Source organism: Tachypleus tridentatus, chromosome 11 (genome assembly GCF_004210375.1).
Source record: "Tachypleus tridentatus isolate NWPU-2018 chromosome 11, ASM421037v1, whole genome shotgun sequence".
NCBI classification, from domain to species: Eukaryota; Metazoa; Arthropoda; class Merostomata; order Xiphosura; family Limulidae; genus Tachypleus; species Tachypleus tridentatus.
In genome coordinates, this window is record NC_134835.1 from 37,102,646 (window position 1) to 37,125,205 (window position 22,560).

At 34.3% G+C, this 22,560-nt stretch overlaps 1 protein-coding gene across 11 annotated transcripts in view; it reads right to left on the minus strand.

The window, feature by feature from the left end:
* LOC143231940 (uncharacterized) overlaps positions 1–22,560 on the minus strand; it is a 243,790-nt gene that overhangs the window by 184,138 nt on the left and 37,092 nt on the right. For 7 of the 11 annotated variants that reach the window (XM_076466828.1, XM_076466824.1, XM_076466823.1 and 4 more), the window contains 2 exons: positions 21,399–21,543; positions 5,154–5,268 (listed from right to left, as the gene is read on the minus strand). In XM_076466828.1, coding sequence (XP_076322943.1) covers positions 5,154–5,268; positions 21,399–21,543 — 260 coding nt within the window. Of the gene's footprint in view, positions 1–5,153; positions 5,269–20,305; positions 20,350–21,398; positions 21,544–22,560 lie in introns of all 11 variants that reach the window. The other 4 variants (XM_076466832.1, XM_076466831.1, XM_076466830.1 and 1 more) reach the window with 1 other exon arrangement.

Sequence of the window (22,560 nt, forward strand, 5' to 3'; positions counted from 1 at the left end):
ATAAATCAGTTTTTCTAAGCATGTGGTTTCCTTTACATATAGATCTAATGTACATACTCAAATTATATCTTTTTTTATATCATTACATTCAACATATATACATGTTGTTATCAGTAACTGAAAGGGTAAGTGTTAACTGTATTTTTCAATAAAAATCACTGAACATGGAAGTGCACGAGCTCCTTCACTTCAGTTCTGCTTCAGAGTGAATGCTATTTTTGCCATAAACATTCAGTTTTCACATCGTGCAGATGATTATGGGTAGGGTGGATTTTAAATGTTTTATGTTTCAGTCACAAACCAACTCATTTTACTGCAAGAAAAATCCTTGGAAGTGTGTATCTATTTAACTGTATAACTAACATTCAAATGGTGTGAATGGTGGCAGTTTTAGGTTTAAATGACTGATAAATTACATAGCTAAATCTTGGAGTGTTTATTAGAAGTCTATTTATGAAAACAGATAATTGGGGATACAGCAAGATTCATATTAAGAAGTTCACATAAAGGGTAAAGGAGATCCCCATTTTAATTCAACTCCTTATATCTACCTTACACTTCTTAGTATAATGCAACATTATAATAAAAGCTTACATTTATGATCTATCAAAACAGTCTAATACAAAATAACTATTGTTATTAGCCTGCGATAGCTGGATTTACTGCAGAAATATGAAGGAGACCACATTAATTTCTACAACTGCATTTCCCAATATAAAGAGTTGACGGGCATTTCAGTGATGGGTTTTGAATTTGTATTTTTTGAATGGACGGCAAACAAAGTCGGCAGCTGAAATATTGTCACAGAAAAAAAGCAGTAGAAGGGAAAACCTTCTTACAGTTTATTTGTTTTTTGCATTTTTATTCTAAGTACAATATAATCTGTTAAAGAAGAACATTACAGTCATCTTCATCAAAGTGGAAAGATATGACGTAACCCAACTGCCTGAAGTTTGACACAAGGTTTTCCAGTTGTTATATTTTTAAAAACCATATAAATCATACTTATAGGAGAATATGTTTTTCCGACATTTTCCAGTTGAAAAATGGACACTTAAGAAAGCCTGACCTCATACATAAATATTTATTATATACTCTTCAAAACAAGAAACGCAAAAGGGATATTTTTGTTATTTTAAAGAGAAATATATGTAATAACGTTACAAGCTCAGAGTATGTGATGTTACACGTGTTAAGGCACTGATTGTCAGACCAAAATGACAATAAAAGTTGTGCACTTTGAAAACGGAGGAAAACATCGGATTTTTCGCCAAAACGCATTCATGTCCAATAAATTTGTTTGAGATTTGCATGTTCTGCAAGTGCAACATGTGCAAAATCCCTATAAAAGTGATGGGTTCTCGGTTTCCATAGCTCAGTGTTAAGCCACCGACACGCAATACAGTTACCCCAAGACTGACTGAAGCACAACGCAACAACGTCATTGGTAGCTTGGAAGCAGGCGAATCTCGATCAGATGTTGCCAGAGCTATGAATGTCCACCCAAGCACCATCACAAGGTCACCTTCGTGATAGGACCACCACTGCGACGTCTACTGCCTCAACCATACCAGGGCTGCGTAGGATTTCCGATCACGCCGTACGCAACCGTCTACGAGATGCAGGAATCAGACCTCGACGTCCAGTCAGAGGCGTCATCCTCACCCAGCAACATCGTCAAGCACGGCTGCAGTGGACTCGGGCACATCGGGTATGGCCTCATCGACGATGGAGGCATGTTTGGTTCAGCAATGAATCACGTTTTATGCTTCGTAGGCAGGATGGAAGGACCCGTGTTTACCGTCGCCGACGTGAACGTTTTGCAGCAAACTGTGTGCTGGATGTTGACAGATTTGGTGGTGGCAGCGTCATGATGTGGGCTGCCATCGCCTACAATGCCAGAACAGACCTTTTGCACATTCGAGGGAATCTTATGGCTCAACGATACGTCGACGAGATTCTTAGGCCCCATGTGCAACCCATCATGGTGAACGTCAACGACGTTTTTTAACATGACAACGCCCGTCTTCACACAGCTCGACTCACCACTGTCTTCTTGAGACACCACAACATCAACGTTCTTCCCTGGCCCTCCAGATCACCAGATTTAAACCCCATCGAACATCTTTGGGACGAGTTGGGCCGACGTCTGCGACGGCGACAACCTTAACCGCAGACTCTACCTCAGCTTGCAGCAGCTTTGAAGGCTGAGTGGACAGCCATTCCACAGGATGTGATTCGTCATTTCATCGCTTCCATGGGCAGGAGATGCCAAGCAGTTATTGATGCTCACGGGGGGACATACTCGTTATTGACGTTGAGTGACGTTAAACTTCAACTAGTGAGCGTGGACTTCGCCTTTGCAGACTTTGGATGTTCAGCAGTGAATGTGCAAAGTTTCACAGATGACATACAGAACTACCCGGAATAAACTTGTTAACAATTTGTCTCATATTTTGCCTTTTGCGTTTCTTTTTTTGAAGAGTATATATGTGTGTGTGTGTGTAACTTGTAGACAATAAATATGTACATAAAATAAAAATCTAATTTGTAGACGATGTATAAATAAAGCACATCTAAACCTAACATCTTAGAGAAGGTTTATAATGAGAATTTTATTAAATGTAATTGGATCATAGCTTTTCACAAAATACAGTTTATTACATATAATGTTTTTGTTTTTTGATTGGTTTGTTTTGAATTTTGCACAAAGCTACTCGAGGACTATCTGCACTAGCCATCCCTAATTTTACAGTGTAAGACTAGAGAAAAGACAGGTAGGTAGTCATCACCACCCACCGACAATACTCTTGGGTTACTCTTTTACCAACAACTAGTTGCATTGATCGTCAGATTATAATGCTCCCAAAGCTGAAAGGGCATGCTTTATGAATTTTCTGAGCCATGCCTCAATTAGTGAATTATGTTAAACTTAATCAAATAAAATAACAAGAATAAACAAATAATCAGTGTTGAAAATATTATTGTTATTATTTCTTATCCTATAAATCTGATTTGTAAATAACTTAAATAAAAACTATAATAATTATAATTCACTTGCTTTATCTTATTCATACCATAACAGTTACCATGGAAACTGGTAATACATACAGATACATATATATAGCTAAGCCATGCCTATATATGTGGTCTCACAGCAGGACTGATATGATAAACCCTTGTATTGGTTCAAGGTCCTTGTTTATACTGGATATGACAGGTGCAGTGTGGTTGACATACTAAAAGTTATTCTCCTTTGCTATAAATTGCAAGATCTTAAAATTACTTTAAGAACAACAACAAAACTACACTTCTTTGGTAGATTAAAGAACTACTATTTCAATCCTGTAATTGTAAACAACATTCTAACACATAGTGTTAAATCCCTCCTAAAATGTGAGCTGATCTTGTTCGAGATAAATTATTTCAGGTTAACTAACCTCAGAGTGGCAAGTCTTTTGTTTAAAAACCAAAAACCCTTACAGAAACTAAACTCAGTTCCTTTTATTTCATTATTCTATTAGAAATTAATTCCACTCATATAATTTGTCGATACAAGTTATATTTTTATTTTGTAACTGTGTATTCTTGTTGTTTACTAGGGAATAATTTAATTTATTTATATTACAATAAACATATACTACATATACATAACTAAACTTGTATTCTTGTATGAATAACTTAGTGGCAAACAACAATGATATTACTGCTCCTAGAGAAGTTTGTCATACAGCGAGACCTAATAACAGATATATATACAATTACACAGTTGACAAATTATCCCAGTGACCAATTTCAACATCAATATCTGCTAATTGGTTTCTTGATTTAGTATATGCAATCTGTATTACTGACAGTCAAAGCTTCATGTATGGAATGCTAATCAGATGGCAGTATAATTCCATTCTGTATCTCCAAGTATCAAATTAACAAGTACCATTTAATGATTTCCTTCGTGACACTAGACCTGTAGTGTACGTAACTGATGTGATTTGCAGGTACAAAACATTACAGGGAGTATAAGAGAGATAAATGGGTATTTTGCAAACAGTAACTGACTTTGGAAAGTAGGTTATAAGCAGGTATTTCAATTATTTATAAAAATTATCTTAACACCCCAATCTATTGAACATCACACTACAACTGTCGTGAGCACCATCAAATATCACTAAATCATTTAACTTCATACAATTAATAACACACCCTACTGATGATCTTAATACATTATAACAGGGAGTTGAAACATGTAAATACAGGATGCTTATATAAAATTAAACACTGATATTCTATTGTTTTTTTTTAATTAACACTAAATCAATATTAACAGGTGGAATCCAGACAGACCTCAATGGATTTTTAAACACGTTTTTAAACTATTTATGCAACAAACTACTTGTGGGCCGATAACATTGCTGGTTACAAAATTCCTGATAATAATAAAGACAGATAGAGAAATTTAAATGAAAATATTGCAGTTAAACCTATTAGCTATTACTGCTGCTTCCTATGTATATCACACAGAAAATTAGTGGTTTGATCAGATCATGACAAAAGGTATTGTAATAAGTGGAAACAAAAATGTACTTAATACGATATAAGGTGTGGACCCTGCCAGCGGTGTACAGTGTGTAAGTGAATACATATTTTGAAAGTTAATAAGTTTACTCAGTTCACATACATAAGGGGTCGATATGTTTACATGAAACAAAGAACCTCAATAAATTATTGTCTTATCATAGTCAAGCCTGCTCTTCTAAAAGTTCTATAAGTTCACACAATGAACTGCTGAACACTTTTACTGGATAAACAATGAGATTCTATAGCATTTCAATTAGTATAGTACCTGCATGTAACCATGGTTGGGACACTGAGAAATTGAGCTAGATTCTGGATTAGGTTTTTAAGTGGCTGACACTTAAACACATTGTCTAAAACTTTATCCAAGATTGAGAATTAATCATCTAAAGGGTAATCATGAAAGAAAATATTTAACTTGTGAAAAATAAACATTAAGATAATCTCATGAAAAACTAAAAAGATCAAACAAAATAAAAAAATCACTTAACCACTTAGATTGGAAGCCTTAGATAATAAATTATTTTGAGTAATAGGTTTATTTTCATGTAGCAGTTTTATAACAAAGAATCACTTACTTGGTGGCCTAATATAGGAACAACATTCCAACACCACTTGACGGGTGGTAATATCATTACCACATAAAAACTGGAATCCTTGCTCAACGATGTTAGTTATTTCTGTCTTATCTGTCTGTATACAGAGAAATATATATATATATATATAATCTATCACAATAATAAAAATAAGTGTACCCAAAAGGTTGGGTGAAATAAAAAAATAATGAATACTAAAGTATTTCCATTAACCCATTCCCTGATTTGCCCATGTAATCTTGGGCACCCTCCATGTTTCATAATATATTTGCCTGAGATAATTCAGGCAAACCATATCTTAATGTATTTTCAGCTATTTGTCTAAATTTATATCCATGTTATCACATATTACAACACTTGCCTGTTAAGTAGCATTGGAAATGCTATTTGTTCTGATCTTGTTTTGGATTTATTCTGAATTATTTATCTGGATAAAAGAATTCCTATTCTTTTACTGTAGTTTCATGGAAATAATACATATGTTTGAATCCGTATATGTAACACTTGTTTACTGCAAAGATTTTGAGTATAAATATAGCAGACCAAAAATGAACTTTAACTTTCTTTCATATATAAGCATAACCTGCTGAAAAGCAAAATGAAAAACCAGAATTTTTTTAGCTTTCCCAAAACACATCTGCCATAAAATGGGTTAAAATATTAAAAACTTTATGATGGTTGTTGTGTTTTCCATGTCATTTAAAAGATTAGTAGGAACAAAATCAATGATTTTGAGGCTTATCAATTAGCATAATCAAGTTCAAATGCTTTTAAAATGAGAAATGCACGAGGGCTATCTGCACTAGCCGTGCATTGTTTAGCAGTGTAAGACCAGAGGGAAGGCAGCTAGTCATCACCACCCACCATCAGCCTTTGGGCTACTCTTTTACCAACAAATAGTGGGATTGACCGTCACATAATAACACCCCCGTGGCTGAAAGGGTAAGCATGTTTGGTGCGACAAGGATTCGAACCTGCCACCCTCAGATTAAGAGTCGAGCACCTTAACCACCTGTTCATGCTGGACCATTTGAAAATATGGATGAAATTCTGGATCAGAAATCGTGAAATTATTATCCCTATTCAGGGATGAAATTTACCCTGAAAGGCAGATAAAACATTATTATTTATGGGATTGAAAAATGAGGTATTGGAATAATAAGCTAACTCCATTTACAAGATTAAAGTTAAAACTAGACAAAAACTGTCTAACACATAAATCTAAGTTTAATTTCATATTTTTGTTTTTTAATCATATAAGAACTCTTAGAGAGGAGTTGATCGACAAAGATGGACATTTTTTATTTGGAAAAAATATGGTTTATTACCATTATTTACCAAAAACTAGCAAATATAATACTCTAACAAACATCAGTATTTGTTTGCGAATTCTAGTTCTGACAAAATGTATTCTGGCTCTTAAACATAAGTGAAATATTTCACTTATTCGAATGTTTCTTCTCTAGAGAGTTGGCCTGGGATCAATACATGCCAGCACAGTACACGAGTAGCTAATGAGCTCTCGTCAACAAACAACAAATGGTAAACAGAAGGAGTTAATAAGCCAAGAGCTATAGGAACTACATATGTACGGTAGTCATATTCATAACCAGTTTTCATAACTCTCAGCAGCCGTATAGTAGTTGAGAGAGTTGCAGTGATTCGATTCGCATCTGTATTACACCATGCACCCTTAATTATTTAAATAATTAGAAATCTTGTTTCGTCACGTGGTTTTTTGAATTTCGATATAGAAAGACAGGTTTCATTCTGAATGTTTATACTTCACATTTATAGCATGTTCACGCTAGGAAATCAATACACTTTTATTCATAAAGCTTCGTTTTCATTTTTACTCCATAGTTGTGCAATGACAAAACTCAAACTGGTAGATGTCAGCTTTTGGGTAAACTTCATTTCTAAAAATTAGAGACTTTCTGTCCATAACAAAGATGGTACTGAAGATAATATTATTTATTTGCATTTTCTATAAGTTAATGTCACAATGAAACCTTCAAAAAAAAAAAAAAAAGATAAATGTTATATTTTTACGTATGTGTGATTTGGTTGAGGTGATGTCAGTCATTCTGAAGCCCCGGGTAGAATGCAGTAAATGGGGCACCATAATAAGAAAACTCAGAAGTAAATTAAAAAGCAATTGCCCAGTTTTTCCAACAGATAAAACCGCCTATGAGTTTGGCATCTTTTTATAAGATAGTGAGGCTAAGAGTAATTTTAAGATTTAGTAATAGTAACCTTGAAGCACAAAGTTCTTAATGTGAAATGGTTAAAATTCGGAGAACTTGTGTAACAATATGAAATTCACAGGTGAACAACGTTTTACAATACACAATGTAAAATAGTTATTTTAACCGATTTTTGGTTGTAAAATCACTCTACATGCTTCTTCGAGATTTCATGTAATCTTCAGGACTGTGAAACATATTTACTGTGTGCTATATAAGTACAACAGTAGTCATGTGACTACTAGTTTACAATTATTAAAAACGGGGTGGCTGTCTGCTCTGTCTGTCTCACTAAAATTGAAAGAAATGAAATTCGTATATCTGTTCTTGCACGATTAAATCAATAAAATTATACATACTGCCATCTATCGGTGATGTATTACAACCACGCTTAAGAACTTCGTGGTAAACATGCGATATCAGCAAAAAATGAAACAAATAAACAATTAATTAAGAAAAAACGTATGCTTGAAAATCAATATGAAATCTTTTAACATAAATATTAGAAATCTAAACTCCGTTGCATAAATCCAAAATTTTCACAAATTGTGAACGCCCTCTATATTAGTTCACCCAGAATGCATTTGAAACATTACATAAAAACGACCACATTTTACTTTTTACTATATCCTCATCACAAGAAGCTCTGAAGAGTGAGAAAACTTTTTCGTTGTCATTGACGGCAATACATTTTACTTTGATTAACCAAGGCACTTACGAAATAGCAGGCAATCTATCAAAAATATGCCCTTGTCCTTCATCTGATTTTCTTTTTCCATTTACACAGTTTTGTTGCTGTTTCGCTTTGTATCTCAATCCCTTTACTCCCTGAGACCCTGTGAGCAAACTTCGGTAAAGAAGATCGTTATAGATCTTTCGGAACAACGGAACACGCCAAAAGTTGATGTGGCCTACTATGCACCCTGGAATTTACACATAAGAAACGACAGCATCTATGTTATCAATCTTCTCTTCGTGAAAGGACCTCAGTTTTCGTAGCTTTAGATGAAGCGTCGCTTTAGAAGAAGTTCATCAATAGACTGATTTAACTGATAACGCAAAACACAGCAAAAAAAATGTAGATGTCGCTCGCACGACATAACTTTCACAAAAATTGTCAAGCTTCTTTATTCGCTCGTTTTGACGAAATCGATAAAGTTTAATAAGAACATATTGCAGTTTTTATACCATAAAATGATAGTTGTACTTTTGAATGGATCAAGTTAGAAGAGATCTGTCGAGTCGGTTAAGACTTCATATATTTTTGTTTCCTAAAACATTAATTACTATTTGAAACTCCTTTCAAAACATTTATTCCGAATATCTTTAATGCTTGAATGGATCAAGTTAGAAGAGATCTGTCGAGTTGGTTAAGACTTCATATATTTTTGTTTCCTAAAACATTAATTACTATTTGAAACTCCTTTCAAAACATTTATTCTGAATATCTTTAATGCTGTTAAAAGCTTAACTATTTTACTATAAGTTACAATTGGGCAACTGTTTAAAATTTATTCAGATGTAAGAAATAATTTGATTTTTGAGATTGGAATGATTTAATCATTTATGGATTTAAGATGGAAATAAAAGTAGCTTAAGAAATGTACTTTATTTCCTTCATATTGGAGTACCAACAAACAAAATATCTAATAAAATGACTTAACAATGAGTTGCAATATTCTAGACTCGTAGTTTTACAGTTTGGACAATTGTTAGATTTAATATTTACTACAGGGTGGCCCGTAAGTCTCTACCCATCCATATATCTTACGTGTCCAGTGTATCTGTGTGCTGTCCCTCATTCACGCTGCATAATATTATGCGACGCCATGTTCTGCGAGACATTTTCCTCAACATAGCAGGGGTTATTGTTCCAAATGCCGCGGTAACAGCTGCCTTCAACTCATCATTAGTATTATAACGTTGTTTATAACAACATATGGATAGGTAGGGACTTGCGGGCCATCCTGCAGATAATGCGCCCGTTCAATGCACGAGTTTGTTTCTGAATTTCGCGGAAAGCTACACGAAGGCTAACCGCACTAATCGTCAAATATAACACGTTTAACATAAAACATATTTAATATAACACACATTTAATATCCACCAACAAAATACACTGCAAAGCGAAGAAAAAAGAAAAACTCTAGGGCATACCAAATAAAAAAAGAAATAGTAAACGAATGGAGTTATTATTTATAAGCGTTTTTTGTTTTTTTCGATTTATGTTGACATGTCACTTTGACCTATTAACTTAAACGTTTGGTTACACTGTTGAGTCACGTGGTGAATAAATCTAATTCAATTTCTGATAATCTTGTACGATCACTCAGGCAACGGTGGGAATTCCCTTGTATGTTAAATAACAGTGTTGATTTCACCAAGACGAAACGTTGTACAGTGGCAGAAACAAACCTTGTTGACGATATTACCCATGAACGAGCAACGACTTTTATGTCTGTGACTGCTGACAATAAAAGACAAATCACCAGCTCACAGGGATACTCACTGTCCAACAAATCAATTTAAGTAATTCAACTCTAACAGTGGAAAGACCCCTGGGTCTTTACTGCTGGACTTCCACTTAAGAAAAGAACGAAAAAAAGCCTTTATGCTCACAGACTCAAAGGCCTAATCACTACTATGATTGCTGTTGGGGAAGATAAAAAACCTCGTGTGCTTTAAACGTGAATTCAGGACTGGAAAACAGGTCGTTAGGCATAAAGGCGGTTTCACATTCCTTTGACCTCCCCTTATTATAATTCATGACGAAAAGTTGTCAAAGCCATACATCTTCCCTGCATATCTTTAACGTCTTTATGATCCTTTCAATGTAGTGTTTGAGAGAAAGCCTGGATTCCCACGCATCAAAACAATAGAGAAATTTATCAATTTATTCTGACAATGCACAATATTTACTCTGTGCATCAATATAAATGATTGAGACTCGTAAGCTACTGATGGGTTTTATGAACCCCTAATTGTTCCTTAAATACATATCTATAAACTATAAATGCACCAAGTTAAGAGTATGATTTTATTACAGGGTCCCTAATAAAACATGTCGTTACTTTAATTCACCCTACTATTTCAATCACTGGGACATTTAAATAGTAAGCCTAAAAAGAAAACTTCAACTTAGTTTATTTTACAGAAATTAGGCTCATTACATCAACATGATACATGGAATATGCATTTGGAGAAAACAGGGTTTCATTAGTTATCAGATTAATAAAAACATATCTACACCAACAATGTTGAGATTTGGATAACCAAACATCACTTCTCAATATAATTCCTGTTAAGCATGATGCATTTGGTAAAATGTTGGAAGTCTAACGAACTCACGTAGGTGATCAGTTGTCTGTAAACACCCACGAGGATTGTCCTTGAGAGAACCAAACAAAAGTCATGGGATGTTCAAGACTGCGTGCGGAACAGAGAAGGAATGTGTCTGTTGAATTATCAACTGTATTCATTAGATGACGAGAAGTGTGGGGATCTGGAATTATAATATTTGCAAACACAGGCAATGGAATGAGGGGTTCACTTGTCCCCTCCAACAGCCCGGCATGGCCAGGCGACTGAGGTGTCTCACTTGCAATCTGAAGGTCACGGGTTAGAATCTCCGTCATACCTCATGTGCTCGTTCTTTCAACCATAGCTGCGTTATAATGTGACAGACGGTAATGAGTAGTTGCCTTCCCTCTAGTCTTTCACTGCTCAATTAGGAACAGCTAGTGGAAATAGTCTTTGCGTAGCTTTACGCGAAATTCAAACCAAGCCATACGACATTTGTTCCTGTAGCAAAGTGTCCTTTTGAATGGGAAATATAAACTAGTATATAACTACTACAGGTCACTGATTCAAATTTAAATTTAGAAGTTACTGTTAAAACAGCAGACAGAGTTACCCAAATTTCGGTGGCTCAAAAATTAAAATGTGTTCCGCAATCTGCGATTACATAAGAACATTAATTTAAACAATCATTCGTCGGTCGCAATTTATTTATACTAGTTTACTTTGTTGTTAAGAGCAAAGCCATACAATGCACCGTGATGTGCTCACCACTGGTATGGAAATCCAGTTTTTTATTGTTATAAGCATTCAGGGCCTATCACCACTGAACCACTTGGGGGCTCAACATACGAGAAGATTGTTTGTTTTTTTAAATTTCGCGCAAAGCTACTCGAGGGCTATCTGCGCTAGCCGTCCCGAATTTAGCAGTGTAAGACTAGAGGGAAGGCAGCTAGTCATCACCACCCACCGCCAACTCTTGGACTACTCTTACCAACGAATAGTGAGATTGATTGTGACATAATAACGCCTACACGGCTGAAAGAACGAGCATGTTTGGTTCAACGGGGATTTGAACCTGCGACCCTCAGATTACGACATACAAGAAGAACAAAACGTAGTTTTTTGTGAATACTGGTTATTTTTGTTGTTGAGCACAAAGTCACAAAATTGGTTATATGTGTTGTGGCCATCGCAGGAATTGAGATTCGAATTTTAGCTTGTGAATACTACCTTTTGCTCACTTTGTTCAAATGAACAGAACCTGAAATTGTTTTCTGTAATGGTACTTATTTTCACGAAAAATTGTTCAACCGCATATCACCCTTTGTTAATTCTGACGTTGGAATCAACATCCGTTTTACCCACAGCTCTACGATAACTCAATAATCTTTCAAAAACTATATGAATATCTCAGTCCCACTGTTATTTCACACGAGCTTACCCGAGTTTAAAAATTGCCCCTCCCCCCCAAAAAAACTGGATCAAACCTTACCAAATTACTTTTTGTTTGGTAATCTTGTAACTAATTTCAAAAATCGATACTCACACATACCACTGATTATGGTAGAAGGTTAATGACTAGAAGAGAAGTTACCAACAGAGCATTTACCATAGTCACGGTAAACACACACCATACCAATACTTCCTCTACCACAATACCGAGAATGAAAAATCAAAACTATATTACATCTACCGTAAAACATACGAGTTTAAATCGTGAACATGTTACATACACTGTAACACAGTGTATAAATCATGATCATATTACACACACCGTAACAAACGAGTGTACATCATGACCATAACACACGACAGTGAAAATCATGACCATGTTACATACGAGAACGATAATCACAAACCATGGTCGAGTAGTGGTACTATATTTATGTGCACATACATACAAACGTGTACATGATTCCTGGTGTGATGTACAAATACGATATTTAAGGTCAAAGATGGAGCTAGTGGTCCACCTAGGCTGTCTCATTTACTAAACCATGCTATACTCAAAGCCAACCTTTTCCTTTCAAACATTTACAAACACCTTCCCTAACTGTATCCATCACACTTTGAAGGCAACTCATTTAAAAGGCCAACCATCTTGTTAGAAAAATAAAATAGCCTCAGCTGAAAATGACTCCTACCTTGATAAAATGTCTGGTGTTACCATTCTCGCTGTAAGTACGAAAAACATGGCGCACCAGCACTATCAACTGTAACGAATTCTAAACACTTCAGTCAAATCCCTTCTAACTCTTCTCTTCTCAAGAGAAAACAACAACAAATGATCTTAACCTGTCCTCGTATAATAACATTTCCATTCTATTATCCCACCGTCCCCCTTCTCCAACAGTCAAACGTTCTTCCCGAGGTAAGGAACCCAAAACTAAACACAATGTTTCATACTCCAAATGTGTAAAACCACGAGAAATACTGTACCATATGGCAGTCACAACTGGTCATAACGCAAATCAGATGGTTTAAATCATTCTGTTCTTACGACAAACTATACTTTAAAAACTTACTGTGGAGAGCATGTGTGTGTAAGATTGATAACATCACACGTTGTCCCATCTGGCGTTTCGCGCGAAACTACGTTGAAGATATTATTTTGCTTCTATACAATTTCCTCCTTCCGATTTCTCGTCTCATTGGATCACTAAACGTTTAGTGATGGACTTTGGTATAATAATAACTATTTTAACTTTTCTAATGGAAAATGCGTGAAGCTGTTCCGTGGCCTCTGAATTTTTGACTTGTAAATGTATCCCATATTGTTACGTATTACGTGGTTTGAACAAAGAAACGTGTCATGTAGGCTCCTGCATTAGATCATTAAAAGTAATAATAATCAACCATGCCATAACCGTTCGATCAAATAAACAGAATAGCTAACAAAGTCCTGCCTTGCACGAGATCTAACAAATTTTGGTAAATGAAATATCTTTGTGTTCAACAGGAACACTTCTTGTTTTAGTCGTTTTATATGATGATAAAAAAGAACTGTTTCATCGTAAGCCGTAAAGTGTTGAAAAACGAGGAAAAAAAGAGCTATATATATAACGCACATTCATCAAAGAGCGCCAAAGAAGAAATAAATTAACGGCCCCCAAAATGAAAAGATAAATATAAAACCACGGCACAAACAAACCTGATGTCCCAATTGTCACCATGCTGTTAAACACGAGCTACAAATTACAGCGCACACACCCTTTACTTATAAATAAACAAACACATTTATAAATATTATAAAATAAATGGAAACTTAAAATGCAAACAAACTATGTTTCCAAAAAATATATATTAGTTGCGTTTACCTCAAAAATTGAGCGCAAATCTACGAAAAGAGACCATCTAACATAACCCGTCCCGAACTTTGCAGTGGCATAGTATCGGAAGGAAGCTAGCCAAAAGCAATCACCACAAATTCTTGAACTATCCCTAACTGACAGAACAAACAGAGTGCCGCTCTTACATCGCATCCATGATCCCAAACTGCGTAACGCGTTTTCAGCAATGGGATGCGAACCATAAATCCTCAGATTCACAGTCTAAGAACTCAATTGCTTGGACACGTCTGGCTATAAAAATAAATAAAAAAATCCAATATTTATCCGCTCTTCGGTTATGTATCGTCGTTGTTAATAGTTTTTTTGTTTGTTTTTGCTGTAAATCCAAATCTGTGTTGCCACAAATAGTTGTATAGAGCTGTTTAACATAAAATATTTTAATCGCCAACTAAGTTAACCATAGCCATTGAATCCAAAACTGAAACAGCTACTTACCATGATAATTACATGCAGGTCTCTATTTCACATAAGAGGAGGGCATTTCACGACCGAGCCAGAAATGGGTGTTATACCCACCTCCCTGCCCGGTATAGCCAGGTGTTTAAGGCACTCGCCTCGTAATCTGAAGGTCGCGGGTTCGAATCTCCGTCACACCAAACATGGTAGCCCTTTCAGCCGTGGGGGCAATATAATGTGACAGTCAATCCCACTATTCGTTGGTAAGAGTAGCCCAAGATATGGCAGTAGATGGTGATGACTAGTTGTCTTCCCTCTAGTCTTAAACTTCCAAATTAGGGACGGCTAGCGCAGATAGCCCACGACTAGCTTTGCGCGAAATAAAAACCAAATCTCCCCTCCAACACAAGTTCCGCCTGTTCATACAATAAAGCCACTTACTTGGATCTTTCTAGCATATTGTTGAAAATCAATTTATAATGGTTGACGATTCTCCGATTTTTACGTGAATTAATAAGAAGCAAATACATAATATATTTTACTTTTTCCTCTGTATAACAGAGAAATAAAAAAGCTTTGCAATTTGCGGTTGTTCACCTATTACAAATATATTGAATAATAATATATACACACACTAACTTTTCTCCATAATCCTGCTCCACAAGTAGTGCATTTTGACGACACATTAATATCACGACGAAAATCTGCAAAGTGTATTATACGATAAACACAATTAACACCTGGCGCGATTTGAAAGGAAATATTCGCATTTTAAACCAGGAAAAAAAAAAGAGAAAACGAAAGACAAAAGCGTTACAGAATATTTTACTTCTACCTCTTAAGGTATCATTATTAAAACTTTACACACGATGTCTTTCACGAAAAGTGTTATTTGTTTGCAATGGGAACACGAAAAGCACTTAGCAGAACGCACTTGTCCTGGCAGTTACGCTGAGAGCGAGATTAAAGCAAAGATCGTATTAATCTTTCCTGGTGATGAAACAATAACAATCTCGTACGAATCCAACGAGCCTGGGAAAATAAGTTTCATTTGACGAACGTAAGAAGTGAGTCGCAGCTGGAAAAACATTCCATTTCCACCATAAATTTAAAATGTGTGTTTAGCAGTAACAAGGATTGAGAATAGTAAATTTTTATTCCTTATAGATATAACATTCTTGTGACAAACATTTTTCGCTGACGACTAATATCTCAAGTTTCGCAAATCTTTAAAATGAATTTCGTATCGGAAATCAATAGTGCAATATATAGTTCCTACGCTATATTAGATACTTCGCATTACATTGATTGTTAAAAAAGAAAAAAAACAAAAAACAAACAAGTCCAACTTTATGTTAAATCACCTTATATTATGGCTTCACCAAGAACATTCCTAAATTTCAACTCACAGAATCACTGTGTGATTGGCAATAGTTGAATTGGGATTGTTTAATTATAAATATATTTAATTTTAAATTATAAAATTTACTGTAACGACAAATTTTCTTCTACTCCGTCTGACTTAAAGAGAAAAATGGTTATTTCTGTTACTTGATGACCGATTTTTGTCACGAAAACAAGTCAACTTATATGGTAAAATAAAAATACTGGAAACCTTTTACTCCATATGATGAAATTTTAAAGACTGTTTTTTTAACTAGCATAAAATGTACACTGAATCCGATTTCACTCTACTTGCCTTAACTTGTTCAGTGCCGTAGACCAGATAACTCGTCCAAGCCGATCGGTAACACAGTACCACGGACGAGTTAATTCGTTCTCAATAACACCTAACTTCAATGCTAGATGTCAGCACCATACATGCATTTGACCTACTTAAAAATTGTTTCACTTTCGACCCAAAATGGCGTCACGAAAAAAGTTACAAAGTGAAGAAGCATTAGAGTTGTATTGTAGCAGCTGAAATACTTGGCAGTCAACAGGTTAATATTTGCTATTTACCCTTTCTAACACTTCACAAAGTATAAGAAATTAATATTACAAAATAAATCAAAGGTTGAACAAAAAAAAACCATCTAGCGGAGGGCAGAACATCAAAAAAGTAAATCACCCGCACACTATATTTTATATAAAAGATGGATACCAGGTGAAGTCTGGACTCGAGGCATCACCTCAGGAAATCTCTGTCGAATAGCAACCCACTAGAAGAGATACACTATCTCGTCCTCTACAAAACTGAACAGTGTTATCAAATAGCACTTAAAGACCTCTCTGTCTTTATTTATATACAAAACATTTTTATAGCAAACAGACAGTTCAGTTGAAATGGGTAAGATAATTTACGGTGAATAAGTTTTCAAGAGTAGAAAACAGCTGCAACTGATTCAGTTGATAATATTTCAACAAGTGTCAATGCACTGAGACAGAGTATATGGTTTCAGTAGTAAGCAGCCAGACCAGTTAAAGTAATTAACAGTGTATTTACAATAGTAAACACTCTGCTGAAACAATAAAAAGAAAGTTAGAAATGGACACTCAAATGAATTCAGTAAAATGGAGAATTCAAGTAATGCTTTAATATGAAGTTCATGCTCACTGACACTTTTAACGAGAAGCACTTCATACATTAAACTAGTAGAGAGTCCAGTGAAATACTTAATAGGATTTCAGTAGTTGAAACACTTAAACCAGTTTAAGCTGTAGGCATTCTCAAGTGAAACACTTAGATTTAACACGTTGGCTACCACACGGCCCACCAGTGAGTCGTGCTCTATTTTGTGTTTAAATGGTCACTTAACTGACTAGAACTGAGCAACTACATATACACACTTCCTAATAAAAAGTAATTGTAAAATAACTATAAGGACCCTGGAAAGTATCGTGGAAATAGGCCAACATGTTAAATGGTAAAGGCTCCAGTGAAACAGATAATAGGATTTAAGCAGTTTTCACTGCAGTGAAACAGGTAACAGAATTTAAATAGTAAAGGCTCCAGTAAAACAGGTAACAGGATTTAAATAGTAAAGGCTCCAGTGAAACAGATAATAGGATTTAAATAGTAAAGGATCCAGTGAAACAGGTAACAGGATTTAAATAGTAAAGGATCCAGTGAAACAGGTAACAGGATTTAAATAGTAAAGGCTCCAGTGAAACAGGTAACAGGATTTAAATAGTAAGGGCTCCAGTGAAACAAGTAACATGATTTAAATAGTAAAGGCTCCAGTGAAGCAGGTAACAGAATTTAAATAGTAAAGGCTCCAGTGAAACAGATAATAGGATTTAAGCAGTTTTCACTGCAGTGAAACACTGAATAAGATTTAAATAGTGGAACACTTAAGATTTAAATAGTAAAGACTCCAATGGAACATTTAAGATTTAAATAGTAAAGACTCCAATGGAACACTTAAGATTTAAGTTGTAAAGGCTCCAGTGGAACAGTTACTCTGATTTAAGTAGTAAAAATAAAGCAGTAAAATATATATTTGATAAAGAAATAAATTAACACTACAACCTAAGCTGTTTTAATTTAGTTAGCACTAAACTCTACAGTACATTATAACAACAATAAATAAATATAGAATGTTATAAACATAGAATGTTATTCTACAACCTAATATCAGCTCTTTTCAAAAACTTTGATAAGCTTTCAATACATTCTTGTACAAAATGTCTACTGAAGTATATTTATATCAATGAAATGAAGTAAGCCTGCATACACATTTAGATAATAAGGACATTTTCAGAACAGACTGAAACTGAGTGACCCCAAGATCTCACACCTGATACCTATGTATATACTGTGAAAATATATATATAATGTAAATAGTAAGCATTTATATGACAGTTATAAAAGTTTATAACAGTGTGCTAAGTCTAGCATTTGTATAATATTGTCATGTTACTCACAGCCAATTCTGTGTCAGGAGATAGAAAAGAAGTGCTATAAATCATCAGGAAAAGACAAGCAAGTCCCATCTTATCTCACAATCAGTAAGGGTCACTCCAGATACCCACTGATAATACATCCACTCCTCATTCAGCATACCACAAGGCCTACAACCAGATTATATTATATTGTGGATGGAGTGGGGGTTTTCCACTAACTTAAGCAGTGAAAGGATTAAATATAACTTTATCTATGAACAAGTGTTAGAATAAATTAACAAAGATTCTAATCTCAAGCTTTATATTTACAGTATACTGCTGTGTTAGTTTCTTGCAAAGTTTAAAAGCACAATAAAGATCAATGGATTTTATAGCAAAATATACAATTAATAGGGTATTGATACTTATTCAAAACACACATTTTACACTTCAACTAGAATGGTTACAGCTTTACAACATCATAATTTGTTTATATTTATTATCAGCTCAGTCTTCCTCAACATTCTAGCTTTTTTTTTTATCTAATGTTTAAATAACGTTGCCTACCATAAAAGAAAAACAATTAGCTAAGTGCTATTTTTATAGTTTTCCAAAATGTATGTTATAATTCAACAATTTCACAAAGTCTCTCAAGGAAGTTTATGGCTTTTTACTGGTTTTTATCTACCAGTTGCCAGATAATTAACATAATGTAATGTTTTAGGATAACTTGGGACCTAATGGTCCATCTTGGCTGTCCCATCCTTCAAGCTGAGCAAAAACTGTTAATAATTGTTTTTTTTTTTTATTTTAAAGCTAGCCTTTACCATTCATATCATTATCAAGCTTAAACTTACTTAAATTTACTGCCTCTACAACCACCCTGTTGGAGAAATAAGTGTCTTAGCTGAAGATGGTTCTCACCCTGTCAAAATTTACATTTATGTCCCATAGTTTTACCATTCTCACCATTATGTATGAAAGAAAAGATGATGCACTAACACAATCAGCACAATCTCGATCAGATCCCCTTTAATTTAACTCTTTTCAGTAAAAAACAATCTCGGAGATTTCAGGTTCTCCTCATATAATAATCCCTCCATCCCAGATCCCATTTTAGTAACCCTTCTGTAGTAAACATTTCCAATAATTAAATATCCTTCCTAAGATAAGTCCAAGAATGAACACAGCACTTCATATGTAGCCTAACTAGTGACATATATAAAGAAATTATAATCTCTTTAGGCTTATACTGAATATTTTTGCAGATACAACAAAGATCCTATTTGCCACACCACTAGTAACTGCTTAAGAGAGTGACCAACTTTTACACCAAGATTTCCCTCCTTCGTTACCCTGTTAAGGTCATTCCCAGCCAAATTATAACTGAAATTATGATAACCCAAATGCATTATCTTATCATAATTAAAACCTATCTGACATTTATTCACCCAACTCACTAAATAATCTAAATCCTTTTGTAAATCAGTAGCATCCTCTCCACAGCTAGCAACATCCAAGACTATAATATAATCTACAAATTTAAGTAATTTATTGACCATTTCTTCATCTATGTCATTGATATAAACAAAAAAAAAAAAGTCCTAACACTGAGCCCTGAGATACCCCACTTGTGCCATTGATCCAGTTTGACTGAGCTCCATTTATAACAAAACTCTTACTTCCCACACCTACCTGATATTTTTACAAGCCTTTTATGTGGAACTTATTAAAATGAAAAATATCCTTGAGGAAAATAAAGAATTAAACTGTAAACCTGAAAACCTGACTGACTTACAAAAAGTTTATATGTAACCAAGAAGTCACTGAAAGAAACCACAAACTCAATACATGAAAACCGAGCTGTATAACTTTTTCTCATAAATTGGAAACCCCTAATAAAACAAGCACTTAATAATTACAGTTATCTTGGATGCTGATATGTTTTTCCCTAGAATTACATTAAACATTTATCTATCTCAATGTCTTGAACAAATTATTCTCACAAAGTACTAACCTTGAAGAGCTCTTTTCTATTTTCTCTGTTGTGGTTAAATATACCTATTCAAAAATTTATTTAGAAGTATGACTCGTATGGCAAAATACTTGTGTTGTAACCATAAAATCTAGTGAAGTGACAATATCATGTGTAAAATATCTACCAACATCTTTGCAGCTTTGTCCTAAAATTAAAAAAAAAAAAAATCACCCATAAACAAGTTCTTATGCATACAGCAAATTGTAAGCAATATTATTCAGATTTGTCCTGAAAATGAAATTCCTATAAACAGGTTATGTCTGTAGCAAAATTCAACAAGCATTTTTAGTTTTATTCTATGTGTGTATGTGTTTTCTTATAGCAAAGCCACATCAGGTTATATAATGTGTTCACCAGGGGGAATCAAACCCCTAATTTTAGCGTTGTACATCCAAAGACTTATCATTACTCCACCAGGGAATAGTTTTAACCTGAAACAAAAACTGAGGTAAGATAAGCTAGGTCCTGAAAAAATTTCAAAAAGCATAATAATGAAGCCAAACAAAATCCATTTTTGATAACTGTATGTTTATTTTTAATTGGTAACTGTATGTTTATTTTTAATATTATACATTTTACTCATATTTTAGTACTTTTGTCACTCATTTTCAGCAAGCAATGAATGCTTGATAGATCAAATTCCAGTACTTTCATCAGTCCGTGATAAACATTACAGGTTTTTTTTATGTTATTTAGCTCGCATGAACAACTATTTTCACTATTCTTTGATAGATTGTTTAGGCACAGTATTCATGATGAAGCTTTGTAGAATGGCTAGCAACTGCCTGTTGTGGAAACACAAGTGTAGAGGATGACGTTTCGAAAGTCTTCCGTCTTTCACATTTCAAGACTGAAAGACGGAAGACGGAAGACTTTTGAAACGTCGTCCTCTACACTTGTCTCCACAACAGGCAGTTGCCATCCATTCTACAAAGTTTCCACTATCTTCAGTTTTAAATACCAAATTACGTTATAATCATAAAATAAGAATTAATTTATGTAAATGAAATGCAATAACTTTTTTTTTTGTATGCCAATAAGTAGTGTATTAAATCATTACTTCAACACATACCATATCATAGTCCAATCTAATCTCAGATGTCCTGACATATTCTGTAAAGACCTCGAATTCTTGTTCTGTCAAGTCCAACAAACTCTGAACATTTTTGTCTGCACAATGAAGTATAGCTTGACCACTCCCATCATCTACCAATGCACTTGAAAAAATATTTTATAATTCTACATTCAAAGCACTTCCACAATTTTCTTTTATTTCAAATGTCAATGACATAAAATGTCTATACCACTTTCCTTACATGTGTAGGCCATACAAATTGTACATTATATATCAATGTATCTCAGGATGGCTGAGATACATTTTTACTAATAAAGCAGAAGACAACATTTTGGCCTTTTTAACTTGAAGATGGCCTAAGAAGGTCAAAACGTTGTTCTCTGCTTTATTAGTAAAAGTGTTAATACCCATACCAGCCGTCCTGAGATACAATTTAACTTCAAGTGGGTTTCATGTCATTACAAAAGTATGTCATATGTATATATTTACCATTTTTCTTCAAGTCATCATTACATCAAGCAGCCAAATTGAAAATCCACTAAATAATTATCCCTTAACTGCAATATTCATATTACATAAACTGACTAGAAGTGACAAAATAGATGCATAAATCAAAATGAGGTATTTAAATGTCTCTGTAATTACAAATAAACTGTGATATACTAGCATTTAATAAGAATTACTTTGTAAAATAGCTGAGAAACAGATATATTTTTCTTTCTGAATAATCTGGTATAAAAACCTGTTAAAAATGATCGGAAACCAAAGCCTGTCAGGAGTTAATATCTCCTCTATCTAAAGAATGTCTATTCCCAAAATTAATACTTGTCCCATCATTCATTGGCCAAAGTTATTTTCTAATCGCATCAGTTGTTGTGTTAAAACTGCATTTCCATAAATACTCCATAAACATTTAAAATTTCTTTTCATAACAAATGGCTAATTAATTTCACTTAGTGCTAAATAAATCCTTGGTACATAAGCCCTCTCAAAACATTTCTATATAACAGAAAAAAATGCTGAAATTTAGGAGTTATTTACAACTATGTTAATTACCGAATTCGACTAAAGTGAGAAAGGGCAATAAAAAGTGAAAAAGGAAAAAAACACAACTGGACTCGCAACATTTGGAAAAATCATGCATTACTGACAATCCAAC